Genomic DNA, 23,899 nt, shown 5'->3' with positions numbered 1-23,899 from the left:
ATGGTTAAATTGAGTGAACTCCGAAGACTCAAAAAAGCACCACATTCCAGTTAGTAGATTCCAGATAATGAGTTGGTGTTTGTGCCACTGATGATCAATTTGATAGACATAGACAACTTCAATGTACTATACTTACCGTGTTTGTGTGCGTTTTGTCACAGCCTTGGAGAGGATCAGTAGGTGGGTTCTGCCAGATTTTGCCCACCGGTTCCTCTTTAGTCAGTCACAGGAGTTCCCAGTTGCTCGTTTCTTCCTGGGAGCATTATTTGGTGCTCTCAGCGGTGCAGGTAGGGTTGGCTGATTTCACAACGCTACAATGTTTCAGTTTATAGTTTGGGCAGTTCATTGTATTAAAACCTGTCTTGTGAATTCTCCCCTCCAGGTTTATTTCTGGGTCTCTTCCACAATGTCTCAATGACCAGTGTAAACAGGCTCTTAGCAGCATATGCTTTTGTTGGTGAGTAGATTATGGTACTGCAATTTAACACTGTTTGGAGTCAATCAGTAAAGTTAACAAATTGGAAACATATTAGTCATGCTCTGTGTGTGTTTTTCAGCTGTATGTATTCTGGGTGGGGCGTTTTCCTCCTACTTTCGCTGCTCGGTCCTCCTGATCTTTCCCAGCATGCTCGGCTCTCGTGGCAGGGCGTACCTCATGCTGTTTGTCCTCTACGGCCTGTATATGGGTAAACTGAAAATAGCTCTGGAAAAAATGTATTGCCTTGATACTTGCCAAATAGATTGCTAGCAATATGGCTTTGCTGTGGTGTAAACCAGCAATCCTCTGATCATCCTGTCAGGCCCAATTGCTAACATCCACCGTAATGTCCAGGATGTGGCCTTCTCTATGGGGTGCAACATCGAGCTCCAGATCAAACACAGCAAGGTCATGTGGAGGGTGGTGATGGAGCCCTTCATACAGGTGGTGCAGGGTATTGTGGTAAGTTACACATTATCAGTGGACCACTATTGGCAGAATAGCATTACATTTTACATTACATTTTAGTCATTTAGCAGATGCTCTTATCCAGAGCGACTTACTGTAATGAATCCATACATTTCATACATTTTTTTCCCTGTACTGGTCCCCCATGGGAATCGAACCCACAACCCTGGCGTTGCAAACACAATGCTCTACCAACTGAGCCACACGGGGCATTAGTAGAAACCAAGACTGTTCTCAGGGCAGGCCTGGTTCTAGCTAGATATATTTGCGATGAGAATTTTGGCTAACCCTTTTCCTAAACCTAATTATCCTAACCTGCCACGTTAATTATCCTAACCTGCCACGTTAATTATCCTAACCTGCTACGAAAAGTCACTTCTGCTAGTCAAAACCGGCAGACCTGCCCTAAGAGCAGTCTGAGTATCCACTAATGGGACACAGTTCACTATTGTATTAGTTCAGTAGGTTTGTTTGACATTATCAACTGATATTTCAAGGATATGCCCCAACATTTCCTTCATTCCTTTCTTTACTGGGTCAGGAGGATAATGGGGAGTTCCAGGAGGAGGCTAAGAGTGTGAGCAGGAAGTTTCAGAGCATCAGGGATGAGGTCATGGGGCAGTATGGCTATGACTCCATGGAACAGGGCCCTGTTGCTGCTGGCAACAGCACCCAGGATTTGTATGCAGCAAAGACGATGATGCGATGTGACAGTGAGTATTGGTTTGCATTTAAAAACCTATTCAGCAGATTGAAGTTGGTTGTTACTGGTCAATAATTAGTTGTGAATGTATTAACATTACTCACCTATTTTTCTGCATTGTGGGACAGATGTGGTGGAGCAGGGGATAGAGCGCTGTCGGGAGTGGTTTGAGGTCAAGTGGCAGGACTGCATGGATACCATCAAAGCCCCAGTCATCAATCACATCCTGTGTGTGTCCATGAGATTCCACTTCCTCTGTGACATCATGAGAGGTAGGGGTTCAACTTCATTAGTAGCCCAGGTGTTTAGTCAAGTGGGATGATATACTTTTCTGATTACAATGATGTTTGCTTGGTTGCTTTTCCTGTCAGTCATGAAGACCTGGTGCAGGGAGGATATCCCAGTGGAAGGGAATTTTGGGCAAACATTCGACAAGCTCAACTTCTCTATTGACGCACTGTCCAAAGAATTCAGCACTAACGTGGTGCTGCAGGTACAGCCCAACTCCTCTGTCTGCTCTCACTAATGAAAGAAATACAAGGCTGTAGTTTACACATAATTAGGTCATTTGGAGGTTTTCTCTACTCGAAATACATGTATTATGCCTTACTCTTTTGAAGATCCACTTTGCACAATACTTTAATTGGATGTTATTTACAGTTCCTGAGCTTCCATCTTTCCCTCTCGTGTGTGTGTGTGTGTGTGTGCGCGAGAGTGTGTAGGAGGAGGAGCAGCAGTCTGTGTTTGGTGTGTCAGCCCTACAGGAGGATTTCACAGAGGGTCTGAGTAAAGCCTTCGAGGAGACCAAGGTCATCCTGGACCAGTTTCTGGGCCTCATCCAGCTCCTCCTCTCCTGCACCTTCATCACTATCTTCACCTCGTGAGCCTACTCAACCACACAGCAACTCAGTTAGATATGATGGAATGACATGTGTATTTATGCTATCTAATGTAGGGGTGTGTTAGATGTTATGCTTTTTGAGAAGCTGGCTATTTTAGTTCTCCAAAGTGGCAGTGTCCTTTTCTTTTATTTTGTCAGTGATTGGCCAGAGTCCATACATCCAGTTTCCCAGGCCTGAATCAGTCAAGGTTGAAAGCCAGCCTACTGCAGGCCTCGAGGACTAAAGTCATGCACCCCTGCATTGAACTCACTGCAGTACCATGATGTCGTTTATTTCTATAAAGTGTTTATACAGTTTCTAATGTAATCAGCGCATGTGTGCTTCTCTTCGCTCTCTGCCTTCCTGTAAAGGGCGTTTGGATATGCGAGGCAGTATACACAAGACATTCGGTTTGACAACATCTACATCACCACCTACTTCAGACAGATTGATGCCAGGAGAAAGAGAGCCGTAAGCAAACAAAAGATAACGTATATATTTGGTCAGTGAAGCTACAATGTTTAATTTGGCTCTATACTCCAGCATTTTGGATTTGAGATCAAATGTCACCTTTTATTTGAGGATATTTTAATACATATCTGTTTTACTGTTTAGAAATGAATGCACTTTATGCATCTAGTCCCCCCATTTAAAGGTGTCACAGGTCCCATATTCCTAGCACGCAATGACTACATAAAGCTTCTGACTCTCTACAAACTTGTTGGATGCATTTGCCATTTTTGTTATGCCCAATAGAAAGTAATGGTAAATAATGTATCATTTTTGAAGTCACTTTTACGTATAGCATATGTTACTGAACAATTTTACATTAATGTGGATGCTACCATGATTATGGGTAATCATGAATGAATTGTGTGTAAGTTGCACAAAGATCATGTCCCCCAAAACATGCTAACCTCTTACCATTACCGATAACAGGGAGGCGAACGTTTGTGTGGGGTGGATAATATTTGCGTGTCTAACTTTCTCACTCATCATTATTCACGATTCATTCATGATTATCTGTAATCATGGTGGCATAATGTAGAAGTGTTCAGAAACATTCCTATTTACAATAAAAGTGACTCCAAAATGACAGGATGCATTATTTACCATTAATTTATATTGGGCACTACATAATCTGAAACAACCAAAACAAATGCATCCAACAAGTTTGCAGTCACAAGCTTGATGTATTCTTTGCATGGAATATGGGACCAAATAATACATTTTTGACTAAATTGAATACACTATAAGTTAATTTTTCCAAATACTTATATCTTCAAATGGGGGGACTAAATACATAAAATTCTTTCATTTCTAAACAGAAAAACGAGTGTATGAAAATATCCTCAAATCAATGAGGACATTCTATACTGTCACCTCATGTAAAACATTTGATCTCAAATCCAAAATGCTGGAGTATAGAGCCAAATTAATTGTTTTAGCTTCACTGTCCAAATAAATACGTAGGGGAGTGTATAACGTTTGGAAGCTGATATGTACATTTGACATTTCAGGACAAACGTTATCTGTTACCTTTGAAGAAAGCTGAGCGGAGCCTTTTCATCAACCCTCGCAGCCTGTCCATACATCCCAGTGAGCTTAAACTAGTGGTGCGTTGCTGATCTCTCCTGGGTGTATTTCAATCCAATCATTTTCTCCAATGACTTGTTCATTACTATCTTTCCATTCCTTGCTGACTTTAGGGATGTATAGACTGAAGAACAATCTTGTGATTGATCAAAATACTTGTCCAAGTCTTTTTACAATCACAAAAGGGAGTCAAGTCTAATCCCAGATCTGTGTCATTGGGCCACAGATGGCGGGCCTGCTGCAGGTAGTCTCTCTGGCTGTGTTTGTCTGTGTGCTACTGGCTGTCGACATGGTCCTCCACCACATCTTTGACATCATCCGCAGACACACTTTCACAGAGTTCTCCCTCACCAGTGAGTCTCACACACAGACACACTTTCTCCTGTACCATATCATTGTCACAGTGTGATTGTGTTAACTCATGCCACTGTGTTCCACAGGTAGCCACCACATAGACATCAACGTGGGAGGACAGTCCATGATGGCCAAGCTGCTGAGGAAGACCATCGGGGCCTTCAACACCTCCTCTAACCTGGATATGCAGTCTAGTAACCAGCGTAGGTGGCCTCTCTGCTGTTCTCTCACTGCTCAATGTGTCAAAGACTGATGTGCCAGACGTGTGTGTTGTGGCTAGCTAGTGTTGACCAGTTAACCTGTCCCTGTCTGACTGGCTGCAACACTAATCTGCTCTGGTCTAGTGGTGTACAGCCTTGTCTTGGCTAGATAGTTTAGACAGTATCACATGTCTGTCCATATGAAGGATGGCAATTAGGAGTTATCCATGCAAAATAAAATGGTCATTCTCATAGTATGTGCTAATAATCAGGATTAAGTGAGACCACAGATTAGGCAACAACAATCCCCCTTTCTCTTTTTATTCTCTCTCAGACTGTCTGCCCCAGCCGAGGGCCCTCACCATAGAGGACTACCTGTGGAGTTTCGTGCCCCTCTTGATGATGGCGCTGATGTGCTGCCTGCAGGTGTACAGCAACCGCCTGCGCAGGGTCATCTCTGCCTTCTACTTCCCCAAGGTAAGGCCACACACACCCACTCTCAACCACACCTACCATCCTCTTTGTTGAACGAAACCTCTGCATACAGTAACTCGGATGTATGACACAATGTATAACATGTTCATGGCACGTTAGGCTTGCCTGTATGTAATCTGTAGTATTTGTGTTAATTACAGTTCTCACATTAATACCTTGTCCCAGTCATACATGTAGATCTTAAATCCTCTAAAGGTAATCTCTGCTTTTAAATCCTGTAAAGGTATTCTCAGCTCTTAAATCTGATAATTGAACGTTCTCTTGTTAAGAGCCTACACTACAGTGTATGTGCGTCAAGGTGCTGATTGATTGCTCTGATTGATATACCCACTTGGATGGTTTCTCTGAAGTTGCAACTGTCTTTCAATGGGTCGAAAGAAAGGTGTGTGTGTGTGTGTGTGTATATATATATATGCGCAACAATTTCTAAGCTTTTACTGAGTTACAGTTCATATAAGGAAATCCGTCAATTGAAATAAATAAATTACACCCTAATCTATGGATTTCACATGACTGGGCAAGGGCGCAGACGTGGGTGGGCCTGGGAGTGCCAGTCTCAGCCAGTCAGAATTAGTTTTTCACCACAAAAGGGCTTTATTACAGACAGAAATACTCGTCAGCACCCCTCAGACAATGCTGCAGGCGAAGAAGCTGGGTGTGGATGTCCTGGGTTGGCGTGGTTACATGTGGTCTGCGGTTGTGAGGCCGGTTGGACGTACTGCCAAATTCTTTGAAACGACATTGGAGACGGCTTATGGTAGAGAAATAAACATTCAATTTTCTGGCAACAGCTCTGGGGGACATTCCTGCAGTCACCATTTCAATGGTACACTCCCTCGACCTGAGACATCTGAGGCATTGTGTTATGACAAAACTGCACATTTTTTAAAGCAGCCTTTTATTGTCCCCAGCACAAGGTGCACCTGTGTAATGATCATGCTGTTGTGGTGGATGAATCAGAATTAGTTGGGTAACATAGATAATTAAGATGTTTTATTAGTATAATATGCTTATGTGAGATACTTGTCATTAGAAAGTGTCCTTTGGACTCTGGTGTCTTTCAGTTGCACGTTTCCCTTACCTGGGGCTCAGTCACTTGGGGCCCAGAGAGGGGAGAGGTCAGACTTGTTTTTTACATGTCTCTGTTGCTATGCAGAATATCAGCAAGAGAGGAGGACAGAATGAAACATTGTCTTCATATGTGAATGTGTCTTTACCTATTCTTAAACCATGTGAAGGGATGGCGTGATTAATGGGGAACCAATTATTTGTCTCCACAATGTCTGTGCGCAAGTCACTCCCCTCAGTGAGCTTGTCCAGGAGTGAGAACAAGAGGTGTCTTACTGAGGATGGGCCTCTATGAGATAGCACTGACACAGGAGATTTATGATGTATTTTGATAAGAACGCCTAAAAAGCATTCCAGAGGACATGAGCTAATGGTTTTGTTCTATACCGTACCAGAGAGGGACGGTTCTAGGGAGACCAGACACCGGTCTATATAATGAACACTGTTGAGATAGCAGTTGCTGTCTGCTGTGTTTTATAGATATCTTTTCATACAAAACTTAACCTTTGTGAACTGTTCCAATGTACGTTGAAGGGGTGGATTCATGGGTATAAAAAGCTCTTTGTATTGTTGTATAGAGACCTTCCTGGTTCATTCGAGAGAGCGCATTATTGAAGGTCAAAGTACTTTTGCAAAAGTATCTTAATTATTAAATATGTAGTTTAACTCAGACTGGTGTGTTTGTAACTCTCCTCATTTGGTAATGCAGAAATTAGCCACCACACTGTTTAATCGGCTTCTTGATATGCCACACCTTTCAGGTGGATGGCTTATCTTGGCAAAGGAGAAATGCTCACTAACAGGGATGTAAACAAATTTGTGCTCAATTTAAGAGAAATTGCCTTTTTGTGTGTATGGAAAATTTCAGGGATCTTTTATTTCAGCTCATGAAACATGGGATCAACACTTTACATTTTGCATTTATATTTTTGGTCAGTATAGTAATAAAAAGGAAGAGGGGGGAAAAAAAGTATATTTATAAGGTCATAATATAATGTGTGCAATGTATCAAGACAGGTGACGACACCCACTGTGATCAAAACATCAGTAGCTACATTAAAACTCTTGGAGCCTCTACACAACATGCACATAGACATGTTGACATTGGGCCCAGCCTATGTAACGTTTTAAATAGGCAGACTAACATTTATTATTCCTCTCATTTTTTATCCCTGGTGGAATTGGCACAGGGAAGGTTTGAACAAACAGTAGGGTCCTGTCAGTCGACCTGCAAATAAACAAAGAATACAATGTCCCACAATGTCCCCCGTATACTGAAGTATTTACAGTCGATCTGGATATCACAAAGGGTGGATTTTCCCGAAGTTCTTATAGATGGTTTACGGATATCTCCCCGGAAGTTGGAACAGCTACTGGGTCGACTGCTGAGTATAAATGGAAATAAAACAAATCATTGTTCAGGAGAAAGCTTGGCCTTATTTGACCTCATTCACTATTTGTGTGAAATTCAACAGATAAGCTGAGCTACCTCATTAAGGCCAGTTGTGCACATAGTTTTTTTTTTCTTCAAATTTCCCTTAATTGTTCCAAATGAAGCAATGGGTTTAATGAAATGAACACAAATGAAGTCCAGGAACCTCTAGGCTTATAAGATGCACGTTCTCCATAAACATGCACATATGCATATAGGAACGTGACTAAAAGAAGAAACCTAGCCTAATCCAGATGTAATAGATATAACTGTTCATGCAAACTTGTGCAACATTGCTGGTTGAGGTATATTTAAACAATAAGCACAAGGGGGTGCGGTATATGGCCAATATACCACGGCTAAGGGCTGTTCTTAGGCAAGACGCATTGCGGAGTGCCTGGACACAACCCTTAGCCATGGTATATTGGCAATATATCACAAACCCCTGAGGTGCCTTATTGCTATTATAAACTGGTTACCAACGTAATTGGAGCAGTAAAAATACATGTTTTGTCATACCCGTGGTATACAGGTTTGTCAGCCAATCAGCATTCAGGGCTCGAGCCACCCAGTTTATAATTCAATAGGCTTTAGCACAATGTGTACACAGAGTGAATGTGGCCCTTTTCCCCCAATCCTGTAAGAAATGCACTGGCTCGTGTGTGTCGAGTAAAGCAGTGCTTACCTGAGAGCAGCTTATTGTAATAGCATTAGACACTACGTATTCTGCTCATACTGAAGCCCTACCTACAGTACTGCACAGAGAGGGGCAAAGGGGTGAAGGTGTGAACAACTGTATGCAGAGAAACTAAGAATTAGCGGGAGTAAGAGATTAACGGAAGGAAAGTGGGATACAGACATTTTTCATGCTGGCATTTCCACAACAGGGAGAGCGTTTCAAAGGCATTTTGAGCATTTAAAATTCTGGCCCCTGTTTGAAAATGCATGTGTGAAATCTGGCCCTTGAGGTCCGATACACTTCTGGTTTTCATTCTTCTCTAATTAGGGACTGGTTTAGACCTGGGACACCAGATGAGGTGAGTGCAATGATAGATCAAGTAGGAACAAAAACCAGAGTGTTTCGCCATTCCAGGATCATAATTGAATAGCTGCCTGGGTTGACTAAGGGTTGAAAATGCCAGTGTGTAAGCACCTACAGAGAAACTACAGCGAGGGGAGAGACTGGCGTAGTAGATAGAGTGAAGGATTGCCCTCTGTGTGTTTCACTTAGCACTAAATCAGCTGAAGTGTCATTACTGTTATTAGTCCTCCCCTTATGCTCTCTGAAGGGGATTAGTTTCACAAATCAAGCAAAATTAAGCTGCTGCACATTCAGCATGTGGGAGAGAAGTGCAACATGGTGAAAGTGTGCAGCCCACAGACTAATCCGACTGGCCTCAGGTGTTCAGCGCTCCAGAAGCATCCTCATGGTGGACAGTACTGAGTGTTCATACAGCAGTGGTGAAGTCTAGTACCCATGTTCAGGGTGATTCAAATATCTAATTCAACAGAAAAAAAGGTATTATCTTTTCATGTCTCAACTTTTCTATATCTTGCCTGTCTGTGGCCCTACTGTTCTACACGCTATATTAGCTCATTGTAATTTATCTGACTGCCCCATTTCTCTGTCTGTCCACCCTCCGCTGTGGCTGCCTGTCTGTTAGCGGGAGAAGAGGCGTGCTCTGTTCCTTTATAACCTGCAGATCCAGAGGCGCATCTCATACACCAAAAGGCAACGGACACGACTCATGCAGCTAGGAACAGGAGAGAAAACAGTGCGTACTGTGTGTATTTAACTACTCTCTCATTAAACAGAGTTTAAACATCTTTATTTTCCTAAAGGTCTTTGAACCCTTCTATTTCCTGATTTAGTTGATGGGATGGTTCTTGGATGACCTCTGAGAACTCATGACAGAATGACAGTGCCTTTAATTTTGAAGTCAAATGGGCTCACTATTTTCCAGGAATGATGTCCAAGACAAATCTAAACAAACACAGACAAACTCTTTGGGATGCAGTCTCCCTCCCACTCTCCTTCCTGGGCCCTTCCGTCTCCATCCGGTCTTACATGCTGTTGTATTATCCTCTGTTCTGTCTTCACTAATGCTTTTCATTCCATACCCTGTGACCCCCCAGTAATCTAATTAGGGAAAATATGTTCCTTTCATTGAATTGTACTGTTATTTAACACTACCCCTTCTACCTCCTGTACTCTCCCCATCCCACTCTCTCTGTTCCTCCCACTTTTCTGCTGTCTCTCCCCTTCACCTCCACTCTCTCCCTCTCAGGTGTTGTCTGGTGTGTTGTCTAGACTGGAGAGGCTGGGCTGCAGGCTGCGGTGGTGCTGTGTGTGTGGGGAGAGGCAGAGGGGTGACCGGGCCGTGGAGTGCACAGTCCCAGGCTGCCAGGCGGCCTACTGTCCCCAGTGCTGGAGGGACCTGAGCAGGATCTGTTACGCCTGTGTCCCCACTAGTAACTGGGATCCAGCAGAAAGCTGTTCAGACACAGACATGTATTATGTCCATTAGGACGACCACCTAAATCACACGCAGACACAGTAAAGATATTTATCATATTAGCCCATTACAGGTTTTGGTCCTCAATCTTTTTCAATAGCAATAAAAGCAAACTTGCTGAATGAACAGTTGATCATCACACACTGTTAAATGTTTATCTTTGTTCATTTCTTTCAAGTATTGTTCTGAAGGAAATTGTTTCATTCCTTGAATCCCTGTCCAAAGTTGTATTTCCTGTGACTAATTAATTCGACTAGACATGTAAAACAATAGCATCTGTTTCTCCAGAGGTTTTATTTATTTAGCAATGCTGACAATTGGCAAAACTGTAGATACAGCTTATTATTTGGGTTGTTCAGACAATAGGATTACATATTATCAGATGAAATAGCCTATGTCTGTGTAAACTAAACATTTGCATAATTTAGTCACACTTAATTAGCTTAAAAATGCAGGACTCGATTTTGTATTCTTTATTTTTATTTTTTTATTTGCTTAATAGAAATGTTGTGTAAGGTTTGTTAGAATACGCGGCCGTCTAGAATGTGACCGCAGAAAGATTCAGGCAGTAAAGAGTTAAAGCACAAGAGAAAATCCCGCCCTGTACGGGGGTTGAAATGCGATTACACCATCGCTGTAAACACTCAGTCTTTTGACCGAATGTCTTGCATGTGCGAAACTGTCTGCCTTTCAGGAATTAAGATATTCTGGATAGCACTTTGGGAGTTTAACAAGATCACAGTGGGCTCATCTCCGCTACGGAAGGGACATATGTTGTAGTAGCTCTGTGTGTGAAGGTAACGGTACTGGAAATATGACCCAGCGATAACTGCAGAGGCTACGGACAGCGGGCCGGTCTTGTTTAGAGGCTTGTTACAGGACTTTTTGGTGTGGACTAATGGCGCAGGTGAATGAAGCCGCTTGAAATAAAGTTACACGTTCGGTTGACTGGCCCATGCAACACTTCTGCTCTGCGCGTGCCTTTGTGGATGCCTATCATGGACTTTCGCTTGACATTTGCCCTTGTAGGCACATTGAGGTAGCCATATAGTTGCCTCCGACAGAACCTGTTGCCTTTCTCCGTTTCTGAATGCCTTTTTTTACACCCTTTAGGTGGATTAATTGATGGACACGAGCCAATGTCACTGCGCAACAATGTTTCTGTCTGGAGCTCTGGTAACATTGGTGCTACTCGAGACTGTTACATTTCGCGGTACTCAATCAAATACGTTAATTACTAGCCAGTTAGGATTACTGGACGATAACGATTTGCAGGAATATCTGCTGGTGGAAAGTCATTTGAACTCAAATAAAACAGAGATGGAGAAGCCACAAGAGAAGCTGTCTCCTTTGAACGCAACAACAATATCGTCTCACTCCTCACTTACAAGTAGGTATTTGTTTAGCCTAGGCAACTTCAAAGGAACTGTCATTAAAATGTAATTTCAGTCCTTGCCTGGGCACTCTCAAATTCACCCAAAATGACCTTACATTTTAGGCCTATCCTACAGTCAGTTAAAACTCTCTCTATTCTGGAGCCTAGCATGTAACGTTATGACAATTAATATTTATCTGATACCTTTACTTTCTAAACACTTATAATAACATGTTTCATGTGAATTCGGGTGTATGCCCGACCAGGACTTGGACCCTGGCTCAGTGACTGTCAAACCCAACACTTAGCGACCTGGTGAAGAGGTTCAGACCTTTTCGCTTAACTTTTAAGTTGTTGGCTTGACAGTCGCAGGGCACATGTTCAAGTCCCAGTTGGGGCAAATTCTGTAAAATGATGTTGGAGGTGGCTTATGGTAGAGAAATAAACATTAAATTATCTGGCAACAGCTCTGGTGGACATTCCTGCAGTCAGCATGCCAATTGCACACTCCCTCAACTTGAGGCATCTGTGGCGTTGTGTGACAAAACTGCACATTTCAGAGGGACCTTTTATTGTCCCCAGCACAAGGTGCACCTGTGTAATGATCATGCTGTTTTAACCAGCTTCTTGATATCTTGGCAAAGGAGAAATGCTCACTACAAGGATGTTAACAAACTTGTGCACAGCATTTGAGAGAAATATGTTTTTTGTGTGTATGGAAAATGTTGGCAATCTTTTATTTAATCTCATGAAAACGTGTTGCATTTATATTTTTGTTCAGTGTACATAGGTAGGCTATTGTAAAATGGGCACTGGGAGGTGGTCTGCTGCTTTTTAGTCTTCAAGACACCTGTCAGCCAGCCAGTCATCTATAACAAGCCTAATACAGGTTCTGGACAACAGCTGTACTATGAATGGACAGGGGACACAGAGCATCTTGTACTGAAGTTAATGCAGCTGTGTCTGTTTTATGTGTGTGAAGAAGGGAGTCTGAAGATATGCCGGCTGAGAAAGAGAGAGCATGAGCTATTAAGCACATCCGGCATCACTGATTGGCTTGTGCAATTAGCTTGAATTGTACATGTTTAGATTGTGATGCTGAGCTTTTTTCCTGGCATATTGAAACCATTTAATGAAAATTGTAGATTTCCTGCATTTCCTACCCTAAGCCGGTATACCACATTAGTTTGTCCTTAACTACTAAGGGATATCCATCTGAGATATGGCTGACTTGATCTTAGAATTAGCATTGCCCCATGGGGAAGGGGGTTCACTGACTACTAGGGCTGGATAATAGGTTGCCATTAGCTGAGAATTTAGATTTTAAGGTCACTACTAGCACTAACAAAAGAGTTTCTCCATCCCCTGATGTTATAGCATCAAACTGATATTTATTATTCTGAATATAGCGCCTCAAGGGACATAAGACAATATCTTCCTATGAATCCCATCTCTCCCTGTCCCCAGGTCCAGAGCACCACCATGGTAGTAGGCACGGCAAGCCACTGGAGAGGACCAGGCCCTTTGTGGTAGTGGACGGACACAAGAGAAGTCTGAGTGAGGCCTTGCAGGTGAGACTACAGACATCAGGAGAATGTGTGTGTGTGAGAGTATCGTTCTACACAGAGCCATACACATACTATTACTCTGGTCCCACTTCCACTACCTGCTTTCTATTTCCATGCTTCCATGTTACTGTTCTTCATTCAGTGATCCCAGAGCACTTTTATAAAGTGGCCTTTATGTTTTTAGATGGTGTCAGAGGTTAATAACCGTTCTATTTTTACAGGTCCCATAGGAACTCTAATTTTAAACTGCAGTTTTATATCTCAAACTAACATCAAACCCACACCTGGTTATTCCAATTGTGCGGCTCACGTTTTTTTTTCCAGTCGAAGGTCATCAGTGTTATGATGTTCTTCTCTCTGGGTGGAGTGAGTGATATGGGGGAATTCTTCAGGATATGATTTCAGACCTCCTGTCAGCTGCACAGGAAGTGTCCGTCCTCTTAAAGTGCCCCAGTCCCCCCCACCTTCTTCAGATCATAGTTTTTATTCAGGAAGCTCCCTGTAAAATATGTCAAGGCGCCTACTTCCTTCCTCTGTTATATTAGCGCAAAAAAGGAAGCCAGACAGCAGACCCTCCCTCCTCCTTTACACACACACACATAGAGGAAAGTAGAGAATACGAGCATGACAGGGCTACATTTTTGCACATCACTTTTTAAGCCAGCTACTGGATCGGAATGTTAACTTTCAAAAGGTTGAACCCCATTGGCAAAGCAGTCTCCATCAGGCACCCAGATGTTTGTTTACTGGTTTCATAACCAACCAGGGCACTGCAATGTCATACAAATAACAGTTGAGTGGGCCTCATTGGCTAAGACTCAGTGGAGAGTCACTCCTAATTCCTACATTATTGTGTGGTTTATCCTCTGAATCCCTGCAGTCATTGATGAATGAGTAACCGTTTTTTTACTTCTCATGAGGTTACTGCACCCACAGCCTACTGCTCATACTGACGAACGTAACACCAGTGATTCACATACTCCCTCAAAATACACGCAATGTGTAACCATGGTAACCGGGACCTGTTTTTAGATTGTCAGAAATGAGAGGAAAGGTGGGGGATGGTGCCGTATGGGAGGGGTGTGACTGTGTGTGTCTGACTCAAACTTTGTCCGTCCACCCTCATCAACACCCACCCATCCCCTGAACAATGTCATTCCTGTAACGTTCCATTTCCCAGTCCAGGGTATTCAAGTGATAAAGATCACTCCAACCCGAGCCAAGTGTGACCTTAGAAGTTAGAGCCACCGCTTGTGCTCTAAATAACACCAATTAAAAGTATTTAAATTCATCACTCGAAACTGAGTGCACTTACTTGAATGTAATCACCATGATAATGTGCAACTTCACGTTAAATGTAGATCTTTATTCGTCTAACAAAGCAAGATCAGCTATAGATAAGACGATCGTAAATGTTCTCTCGAGGCAAAAAGATCTGAGTGTATATTCTTTGCATATCACTACCATGCTATAAATCCAGAAGATTATTTTAGTTCGTTACATTTACGTCATTTAGCAGACGCTCTTATCCAGAGCGACTTACAAATTGGTGCATTCACCTTATGATATCCAGTGGAACAACCACTTTACAATAGTACATCTATATCTTTTTTTTTGGGGGGGGGGGGGTTGGAAGGATTACTTTATCCTATCCTAGGTATTCCTTAAAGAGGTGGGGTTTCAGGTGTCTACGGGAGGTGGTGATTGACTGCTGTCCTGGCGTCGTGAGGGAGCTTGTTCCACCATTGGGGTGCCAGAGCAGTGAACAGTTTTGACTGGGCTGAGCGGGAACTGTGCTTCCGCAGAGGTAGGGGGGTCAGCAGGCCAGAGGTGGATGAACGCAGTGCCCTTGTTTGGGTGTAGGGCCTGATCAGAGCCTGAAGGTACGGAGGTGCCGTTCCCCTCACAGCTCCGTAGGCAAGCACCATGGTCTTGTAGCAAATGCGAGCTTCAACTGGAAGCCAGTGGAGTGTGCGGTGGGGTGACGTGAGAGAACTTGGGAAGGTTGAACACCAGACGGGCTGCGGCGTTCTGGATGAGTTGTAGGGGTTTAATGGCACAGGCAGGGAGCCCCGCCAACAGGGAGTTGCAGTAATCCAGACGGGAGATGACAAGTGCCTGGATTAGGACCTGCGCCGCTTCCTGTGTAAGGCAGGAATGTTGTATAGCATGAACCTACAGGATCGGGTCACCGCCTTGATGTTAGCGGAGAACGACAGGGTGTTGTCCAGGGTCACGCCGAGGCTCTTAGCACTCTGGGAGGAGGACACAATGGAGTTGTCCACCGTGATGGCGAGATCATGGAACGGGCAGTCCTTCCCCGGGAGGAAGAGCAGCTCCGTCTTGCCGAGGTTCAGCTTGAGGTGGTGATCCGTCATCCACACTGATATGTCTGCCAGACATGCAGAGATGCGATTCGCCACCTGGTTATCAGAAGGGGGAAAGGAGAAGATTAATTGTGTGTTGTCTGCGTAGCAATGATAGGAGAGACCATGTTAGGATATGACAGAGCCAAGTGTTCAAAAGAACTACGAGTTTCTTTTGATGAAATGCATGTAGCTCCCAGCACCATTAGGATCTCAGATTGATTATACGTGTGAGATATTAAAGAAGAAAACATGCCAGTCACCACAGTGTTAGTTTCATTTCTTATGGTGGTGCAGGCGACTTGTGTCCTCTTGGGAGAGGCACTTGACTTGGCCTGAATAGCTTCTGTCAACGTTGAACCATGAATACATCTACTTTGTCAGACAAACTTTCAGACAGTTGCCACATTGATGTTGGAAATGAATGTTTTAAGAAGAAAATACAGACATGTATGACATGTTATCAGTTTGCAGGTAACACTTTTTTGTTGTTCTGCTGCTCAATGCTCACCTCTCTGGCGCCTGCTATTATTAGCCTCCACACCAACTTGGTTATGAATGGATTTGTGACACCACACACAGGGAACTCTGATGTGTAAGGAGTGCAGCAGGGAGCTTCACCTTAATGCAGCTTAAGGAGGAGATCTCAGCTAATTCAGAGCCTGATCGCTCTGTGTTGACAGTGAGCATTTCTGCCACCCCAACCCTTTACCCTACCATTAAGACGTGTGTGTGTGTGTGTGTGTGTGTGTGTGTGTGTGTGTGTGTGTGTGTGTGTGAGAGTAAGGGGGGCATGGTAAGACTGATTCTTTACGTGAGGGGGGGCCCTCTTATCTATTTAAGAAAGTGTCTGTAGGGAAAGTGTGGTGGATTGAGCTGGTTAAAGAATGGTCTTGAGTTAATCCCCATCCAGGGGTCCTGTTTATATAACCAGATCATTCATTATACCCCAAAAGTAATTCAAATCACTGAGTACCTCTCTGAGCCCAAGTGAAGGTAATGCCAGTAGGCAGGCTGGCTACTAGTTAAATGGGAATGAATCTCTTTTCCTATTGGTGAGGTTAGTTCTGGATATCCATGCACAGAAGTAAAGAAACAGTCAGAGGCAGACATGAGTTCCAGTGAAATGGTTTTCACTCTTGCCTTCATACCACAATCTGTTGAACATCTATAAACCAGGAAGTGTTGACTCTCTGGTCCATCAATATTAATAAGTCAAGTGCTAGGGAAGAGTAGCAGAGCCAGCAAACACCACTTTCCCTTTGGGACTGGAGTTGAATGTGACACTCCTCTACTTCATGTTGCCCATTGTACATTCATTCACTTGGCTGTTATTGTAATGCAAAGGGATACACAAGTCATGAACGAACCCAGAGATTTCCCCCAGATAGTGGACAGGCACACTCCATTGACATGTCCAGACTTGATCCATAAACAGGATCCAGGGCTGCTCTGGGTCAGACTAAATAACAGAGAAGCACTACAGGGACTGAGGAAGACAGACATCCTAGGAGCTGACTGATTGGATTTCCCTCCCTCACACTCTTCCGTTGAGCTGAAAGAGCTGGAGAGGAATCACAACTCGCCCTGTCCCTCCCTCTCTCCCTTCCTCCGTTACACCCCCTCCGCCCATGTTCTCCTCTCCTCCCTGGTTTATTTCTTCTGCTGCGGGTCACAAGCAGCTCTGGGTCTGAATGGACCCCACCCAGCATTCATGTGGCGATGAGCTCATCTTGTTGCTAGCAGGAGATCGGCCTGGGACATTTACCTCACTGAGGGAGAGGAGGGGGAATAAGAGGAGGAGAGGGTGAAGGTAGAGAGAGTGGGGGAAGGAGAGGTAATGGCAGCAGAGATGGAGTGGACATGGTTGTCGATAGGATAAAGAGTGACAGAGCGGTGTAAGAAGCCAGTGAGAGTGAAACGAGAGACCTGTTGCGAGTGTGAGGTAAGGGTTCAGCAGGGGGGGAGAGAAGAGAAGGTAGAGACAAGGAGAGAAATGTAAGAGAAATTGTAATGCTCAAAGAAGAGGGAGAGGGCGAGAAAGGTAGAAGTGAGGCAATGACAAAGTGTGGAGAAGGTGGGTGTTTCTTGGCTGAGCTCTAGATATTTGGGTGTGATCCTCCACTAGAGCCCTGAACAGATGTAGCTCTGCTGTGCTCTGGAAGGAGCCCTGTTTCTACTCTGACCTCTCACCCCAAAACCACAATCCAAGGCAGCTTGCCAAAAGCCGCAGATGTTTGAGTGTGAACATGTACTGTATGTCTTCCCATCTCGTTCTCTCCCTTATTCATTCTTCTCTTTGGTTGCATAACTGACTTTACTGTAGTTTGTTTTTTGCCTTGTAGTTTGTAGCCAGATCTCCACCATTCTACCTGGAGTCTTTGTTGGTTAGCCATTGGACTCTTGCCCTGGCAGTACAAAAACACAGACCCACCCAACATAACTCAGTCACACTCTCCTTACATACTGTGGTGAATGACCTCACCAAAGCCCTCTGATTCTAATAAAGACTATAGAAACTAGAAATAGACCAGAGTTATGTTTTCATTCAAATGTATTGGAAATCCCCCTCAATTATCAGCATCTACTTCTGGGATTCTTCTTGGATTGTGATATTCTTGGATGTGGAACCAGTTATATTTTGTACTAATCCAATGACTGGGTTCCAGTGTGAATAGATATGTTATTACCAATAGCCTCTTAGAGCCTATGGTACAGGGACACATTTGTGTCATATGAACCATGATGTTGTTACAATATTTCTGGGACTGTGGACAGTAGAATACTTCTGAGTGAATTGGGTGTAAGTTGTTGTTGGATTTGGGTACCCGGCAATGACATTATCCAGCATGATTTCGCCGGTCCACAGAGGAGATAGACTTTTTGGTTCCTCATAGTCACTAACTGCTACTTGGAACTGAACTGACTTCTCTGGCATGTTGTCACCACCCATTACCTTACTGCCAGTACTCCTAGTTCTAGTCCCATTTCCAAGCCTCTGCCAATTCCTGTCAGTTAGCTGGAGAGGAGAAAGCGAGGAAGCAGCACTCTGCGGTGGGGAAGGAGGGAAGCACCAACAGGAAGGGTTTCACTTACTCACTGTCTTCAAAGGTGGAGCCGCTAAACGTGCTAGAAAGCGACTGATTGGCAGGAAGAGAGACGGTGTTGAGGGGAGACGGGTTAGTTCCCGCTGGGGGGGAATGACTGTAATGAGATGGAAGCGCAGGGGAAACGGACATGAAAAGAGGGATAGGATGTAATTTATCCACCGCCGCCTCTGCGTTTGGTGAGAGAAATGTGCAGCAGGTAAAGGAAGGCCATTTATAGCCTGGTCCTTAGTGCCTATGAGGGGTAACCCTGGCTGACAGTCTGATTCAGCCCATTTGGGCTCTAGTATTGTGCTTAGGTGCCAGTGCCAATCAGGGACTGGGTGCTGCACGCATTTAGAGACTGGGTCTATTTTAGAGAGCATGCAGGTGTAAGCGTTGACAGGTAGTGCTCAGCGGCGGCTGCAGCCATAGACAAAGTATAACTTTAATCGCACCATCTCATTTCATGTCTGCTGACTGGTTTGATGGGATGAGTATTGATTGGCTGAAGGGATTCAAAGTATATAGTATTATCCAATCTGAAATGTTGTCCATCAGCCTCTAAAGGATATAGGTCATTGTGTACATGACATGCTCTTTATGAACTATGCAGGACTTCCTAAGCCTCAATACTTTTACCTTCGCAGGGTTAATAAGAAAGACCACATGGTGGTACTGGCAATTACTGCTGTTTCACTAAGAAGATTGTCCCTTTGCCCCGTTTGCCACTTCAAGCTGCTCTTGGCTGCATTCGCTCATTATTAAGACACCCATCACATGCTAATCATGAATACACCATGTTGAAACATTGAGCGATTACAATAACAACAACCGCAAACAAAGTCATTTTTGTTGGACGATGAGTTAATTTGGCCACACAAAGTCCTTGTTCACCTTTAGCACAACAGTTGTTAGAGGGAATTGTCCAACTGGGTTTTTGTAATAGTTAGTTAAATTATCCACTGACTTATGAGGGAAACAATTACAGTACACATTACCAGGTGTATGTTTCTTTTCCTTTCACAGAAAGGTCACCCAGACAAGCTACAGTGTGGTCTTCAATTTGGAGGCAGCATCTATCTTTTGGACCTGGAGAAAAACCAGTAAGCTCACTAACAAATTATACTCCATTTTGAAATATCAGAAAAGGACATATATTTTGATCTTAGGCCTTAGCTTTTTGAATGGGGAGATGTGATGCTGAAGTGCCCCAACCTTTGCCATTGTTGAGTTAAGACTTCATAGTTTCATAAAGGGGTTTATCATTAGCAATAAAAAAATTCGGACTTCAGACAAATCTTCAGAGGAAGTAGTCTGAATGAATGTACAGTAACCCTGTCCTCTCCCTGCAGTGATCTCCTGCCCAGGCCCCCCAATGTCTTCTACTACCTCCCTAATGGCACTGGGGTTTCTTTAGAGGAGGGCACAGTGGTAAGTAATGTGTTGTAAATGTTCTGATTTCTTATAGGTAGAATTGTTATAGGGATAGTTAACGGTAAGTTAGTTCATATGAGCTTGGATAATGTCATTATATTATGTTGACCACTCTCTCCCTGGTTGTTATCTCCTAGACTCACTGCTACTACCACGGCTCAGTGAGGGGCTTCCCACAGTCCAGGGTGGCTCTCAGTACCTGCTCTGGACTCAGGTAATAATAGCAACGTTAACTCTGTCAAAACCACAGGATGGTATGCAGCCTGTCAAAATTAGGATCATTTCCCCTCTGTCACTACCCAAAGGAATGTACAATTTCACGGAACTTCACAAGCAAGGCAACAGTATTCGAACAATGTTCCCTGTAGATGTACCCAGTCAACATTCTTGATTTGAGAATGGTGTCCATGGAAGTGAGATCATACAAATTCATACTGTGTAATCATGCCTTTTAGGTTTTCCATTAAGAAATAGAGCCTAACAGCTCAAAAAGTTTACCCTTATGACCTTAAGCATATGCTTTTCATACTCTGTGATGTAATGGTTAATGCATTTAAAACCAGTAAAGTGATCTAAACAGGGGTCAGCCTTATTCCACTTAATCACCCACCTCAGTTAAACCCTTTGTGGTGCACTATATGGTAAACCTATTATTATAAAGGGGAAGTCTTTACTAAGGGCACTTCACCTTTGCCTGCAGTACAACGTCATGGTTATGTGAGCGCCATGGTTTTGTGAGTGGGGCGGAGTGATCGACCATGAGGTGGCTTTAATCCAATCCAGATTAATCTGAAAGAACTCTGACCTCCTCAAGCATACTAATCACCCGATTTTGAGAGAGCACCAGTTTTAATCTAGGGTCCCTTCCGCTGGCTTGGATACTTTAGGGATATCCAAATTAACTTGGCGGAAATCCATGGAAAATCCTCTTGACCTTTATTTAGAGTTGGAGTTATTTAGAGCTCTTTACTCGCGTGGGCAGACCGTGTGGCTATATACTCGGTTTAGGGTCATGTTTATGTAGCGAATGTAATCCGGTTGCTAGCAGAGCCTTGAACAATGTCCTCACCTGAAGTAACTGTATTTACTTTGAACTTGGACGCCATTTTGTGTCCCTGTTGACTCCCTGTTGAGTGAGTCCCTGTTTATTCCCTTCTCCTTCAGGGGTGTGGTGGCCATCAACTCCACCCTGAGCTTTGAGCTGCAGCCTGAGGAAGAACACGAGGATGAGGAGGGGGCAGAGGAGAGTGGAGGGGTGGAGGAGGAGGGGATGCACCTGCTCTACTCCACCAGACCTCTGGAGAGGGGTAGTGTTGGGGGCTGTGGAGTGTCCCATACACCTGTACCCCCCATCCACATCCCACCACAAGTCCCACACAGGGTGAGAGGGGCTGGAAGCACAATCAAATGTTTGTTTATCCTGGGATTGGAACTACTGATGTTTTCGCCACTGCTGGAAATACCATACTGACTTCCCTGAATTGTCGACAACATAGTGTACATTGGCCCAAATGTCTTTTGTTTACACTTTGCTTTTTTGCAGAGTAAGAGGGACATTCTCTCAGAGACCAAGTACATAGAGCTTGTGCTTGTAGCTGATCACAAAGAGGTAATGTACGATAAGGCTAATGTACGACAATGCCCCCTAGTGTAAGCGAGGCACTGACATAGCTGCACTTTGAAGAGACCCCAATACATTTAGACCAATCCCATCATGTTCTGCCTCTGTTGTCCTAACCAATAACTGTTATTGTTTACAGTACCGTAACTACCAGAAAATCAACAAGACTATCATCTATCGAATGCTGGATGTAGCCAACCAAGTAGACTGGGTATGTAACCTAATATTAAAGTTGTCTCCTTTTCACCTCATTTAACACCTGATTTACTTGACAAAAGCCACATCTCAGTAAGTGGTCCAGGTAAGTCGGGACATGGCACAAGTGGGGGGGGGGGCCTTTCCTGTTCTATCGTCTACTGCTTCTCTATTGTTCCTCAAGCAAGCAGGAGGCCGGCGATATCACGTATTCCCAACAGACCAACTCCTTGAATGCCCTACTCCTTGAAGTTTGCAGGTGTCTAAAAAATATTATTTTGCTAAAAACAAATGTTTTCCTCCGTTTAGTGTGTGTACTTTACTGTATTTATACTTGGGATATCGCTTTTCAAAAGTAAAATTAAATCGCTGGAGGATGTCTTACACCCAGTTTATTAGGTACAGCATCCCGTTCACAAAAATGGTTCGCTCCTACAGACAGTGTGTCACGTGGCTGTGGCTTGCTGTATAAAGGAGGCAGACAGGCATCAAGGCATTCAATTACTGTTCGATTGAACGTTAGAAGCGACTTTGAGCGTGGTGTGATTGTCGGTGCCAGGCGCGTTAGATCCAGTATCTCAGAAACGGCTGGCCTCCTGGGCTTTTCACGCACGACAGTGTGCAGGATTTACAGAGAATGGTGCCACAGACGAAAAACATCCAGTCAGCGGCAGTCCTGTGGGCGAAAACAGGTCAATGAGCGGTTAAAGGAGAATGACAAGAATCGTGCAGGCAAACAGGCAGGCCACAAACAGGCAAATAATGGCGCAGGACGGCATCTCACACACACAACTCGTCAGTCCTTGTCACGGATGGGCTATTGTAGCAGACGACCACACCAGGTTCCACTCCTATCAGCTAAAAACAAGAAGAAGCGGCTGCAGTGGGCATGTAATCACCAACACTGGACAATTGAGGAGTGGAAAAACATTGCCGGGTTCAACTTTTTTATTTATTTTATTTATTTCACCTTTATTTAACCAGGTAGGCAAGATGAGAACAAGTTCTCATTTACAACTGCAACCTGGCCAAGATAAAGCAAAGCAGTTCGACACATACAACAACACAGTTACACATGGAGTAAAACAAACATACAGTCAATAATACAGTAGAAAAATAAGTCTATATACAATGTGAGCAAATGAGGTGAGATAAGGGAGGTAAAGGCAAAAAAGGCCATGGTGGCAAAGTAAATACAATATAGCAAGTAAAACACTAAAACTTAACCTGGTTCCTGTTGCGTCATGCTGATGGCAGAGTCAGTATTTGGCGTAGGCAGCATGAATCCATGGCACCGTCCTGCCTGGTGTCAATGGTACAGGCTGGTGGCAGTGGTGTAATGGTGTGGGGAATGTTTTACAGGCACACATTAGGTCTCTTGATACAAATTGAGCAACGTTTCCATGCCCCAAAGAATTCAAGCTGTTCTGGAGCCAAAAGGGGATCTGACCCGGTACTAGATGGGTGTACCTAATGTATATTTGTATTAGATTTTCATTGGTTTGTCATGGTGGTCCTCATCTACCCCTCTCTAGTTCTACCGGCCGCTGAGTGTGCGTGTGGCTCTAACTGGGATGGAGATCTGGAGTGACCAGGATAAGATCCAGGTTGACAAGAGTCCCTCAGACACTCTCAACCGCTTCCTGGAGTGGCGCACCAGAGAGCTGCTGCCCCGCCTGCGCCACGACAATGCTCAGCTCATTATGTGAGTAGTCAAATGGACTTGGTTGAAGCCTTTCTCACACCTGTACATTATGGAAGCAGATTCATCCCAAATACATGTGTATATACCAGTGAATGTCCTCTTTGTGAAAATAGACTAACTATAACTGTATGTGTTTGATCTGTTCCAGGGGGGGCTCATTTGATGGAACTACAGTGGGAATGGCATCTCAGTCTTCCATGTGCTCCAAGGACCGGTCAGGAGGGGTGAATGTGGTGAGTTAGTTAGCTTCAGTTAGGTTTATCAGTGGAGTACAGGGGTATCTGCCCCACAATGACAGTATGAGTCTGGTAGTTGACTGTCTGTCTGTCTCTGTCTGTCTCTGTCTGTCTCTGTC

At 43.9% G+C, this 23,899-nt stretch overlaps 2 protein-coding genes across 6 annotated transcripts in view; both read left to right on the top strand.

Annotated features, from left to right (window-relative positions):
- Positions 1–10,603, top strand: part of dcst1 (DC-STAMP domain containing 1) — a 29,839-nt gene extending 19,236 nt beyond the window's left edge. The window contains exons 6-20 of the mRNA XM_029736535.1: positions 162–287; positions 383–457; positions 558–686; positions 801–940; positions 1,488–1,659; positions 1,778–1,921; positions 2,021–2,142; positions 2,372–2,529; positions 2,902–3,001; positions 4,051–4,146; positions 4,353–4,479; positions 4,567–4,683; positions 5,015–5,157; positions 9,340–9,450; positions 9,964–10,603. Coding sequence (XP_029592395.1) covers positions 162–287; positions 383–457; positions 558–686; positions 801–940; positions 1,488–1,659; positions 1,778–1,921; positions 2,021–2,142; positions 2,372–2,529; positions 2,902–3,001; positions 4,051–4,146; positions 4,353–4,479; positions 4,567–4,683; positions 5,015–5,157; positions 9,340–9,450; positions 9,964–10,203 — 2,000 coding nt within the window. The 3' untranslated portion in view covers positions 10,204–10,603. The remainder of the gene's footprint in view (positions 1–161; positions 288–382; positions 458–557; positions 687–800; positions 941–1,487; positions 1,660–1,777; positions 1,922–2,020; positions 2,143–2,371; positions 2,530–2,901; positions 3,002–4,050; positions 4,147–4,352; positions 4,480–4,566; positions 4,684–5,014; positions 5,158–9,339; positions 9,451–9,963) is intronic.
- A 99-nt stretch (positions 10,604–10,702) lies between these two features.
- The window catches only part of adam15 (ADAM metallopeptidase domain 15), a 30,592-nt gene continuing 17,395 nt past the window's right edge, over positions 10,703–23,899 (top strand). For 3 of the 5 annotated variants that reach the window (XM_029736594.1, XM_029736595.1, XM_029736592.1), the window contains exons 1-10: positions 10,704–11,581; positions 13,034–13,137; positions 19,616–19,692; positions 19,942–20,020; positions 20,161–20,237; positions 21,188–21,404; positions 21,567–21,632; positions 21,784–21,855; positions 23,375–23,544; positions 23,693–23,777. In XM_029736594.1, the coding sequence (XP_029592454.1) occupies positions 11,317–11,581; positions 13,034–13,137; positions 19,616–19,692; positions 19,942–20,020; positions 20,161–20,237; positions 21,188–21,404; positions 21,567–21,632; positions 21,784–21,855; positions 23,375–23,544; positions 23,693–23,777 (1,212 nt within the window). In that variant the 5' untranslated portion in view covers positions 10,704–11,316. Of the gene's footprint in view, positions 11,582–13,033; positions 13,138–19,615; positions 19,693–19,941; positions 20,021–20,160; positions 20,238–21,187; positions 21,405–21,566; positions 21,633–21,783; positions 21,856–23,374; positions 23,545–23,692; positions 23,778–23,899 lie in introns of all 5 variants that reach the window. The other 2 variants (XM_029736591.1, XM_029736596.1) reach the window with 2 other exon arrangements.

This window comes from Salmo trutta, chromosome 37, assembly GCF_901001165.1.
Source record: "Salmo trutta chromosome 37, fSalTru1.1, whole genome shotgun sequence".
In the NCBI taxonomy this organism is placed as follows: Eukaryota; Metazoa; Chordata; class Actinopteri; order Salmoniformes; family Salmonidae; genus Salmo; species Salmo trutta.
This window is presented reverse-complemented; position numbering and strand designations above follow the sequence as displayed.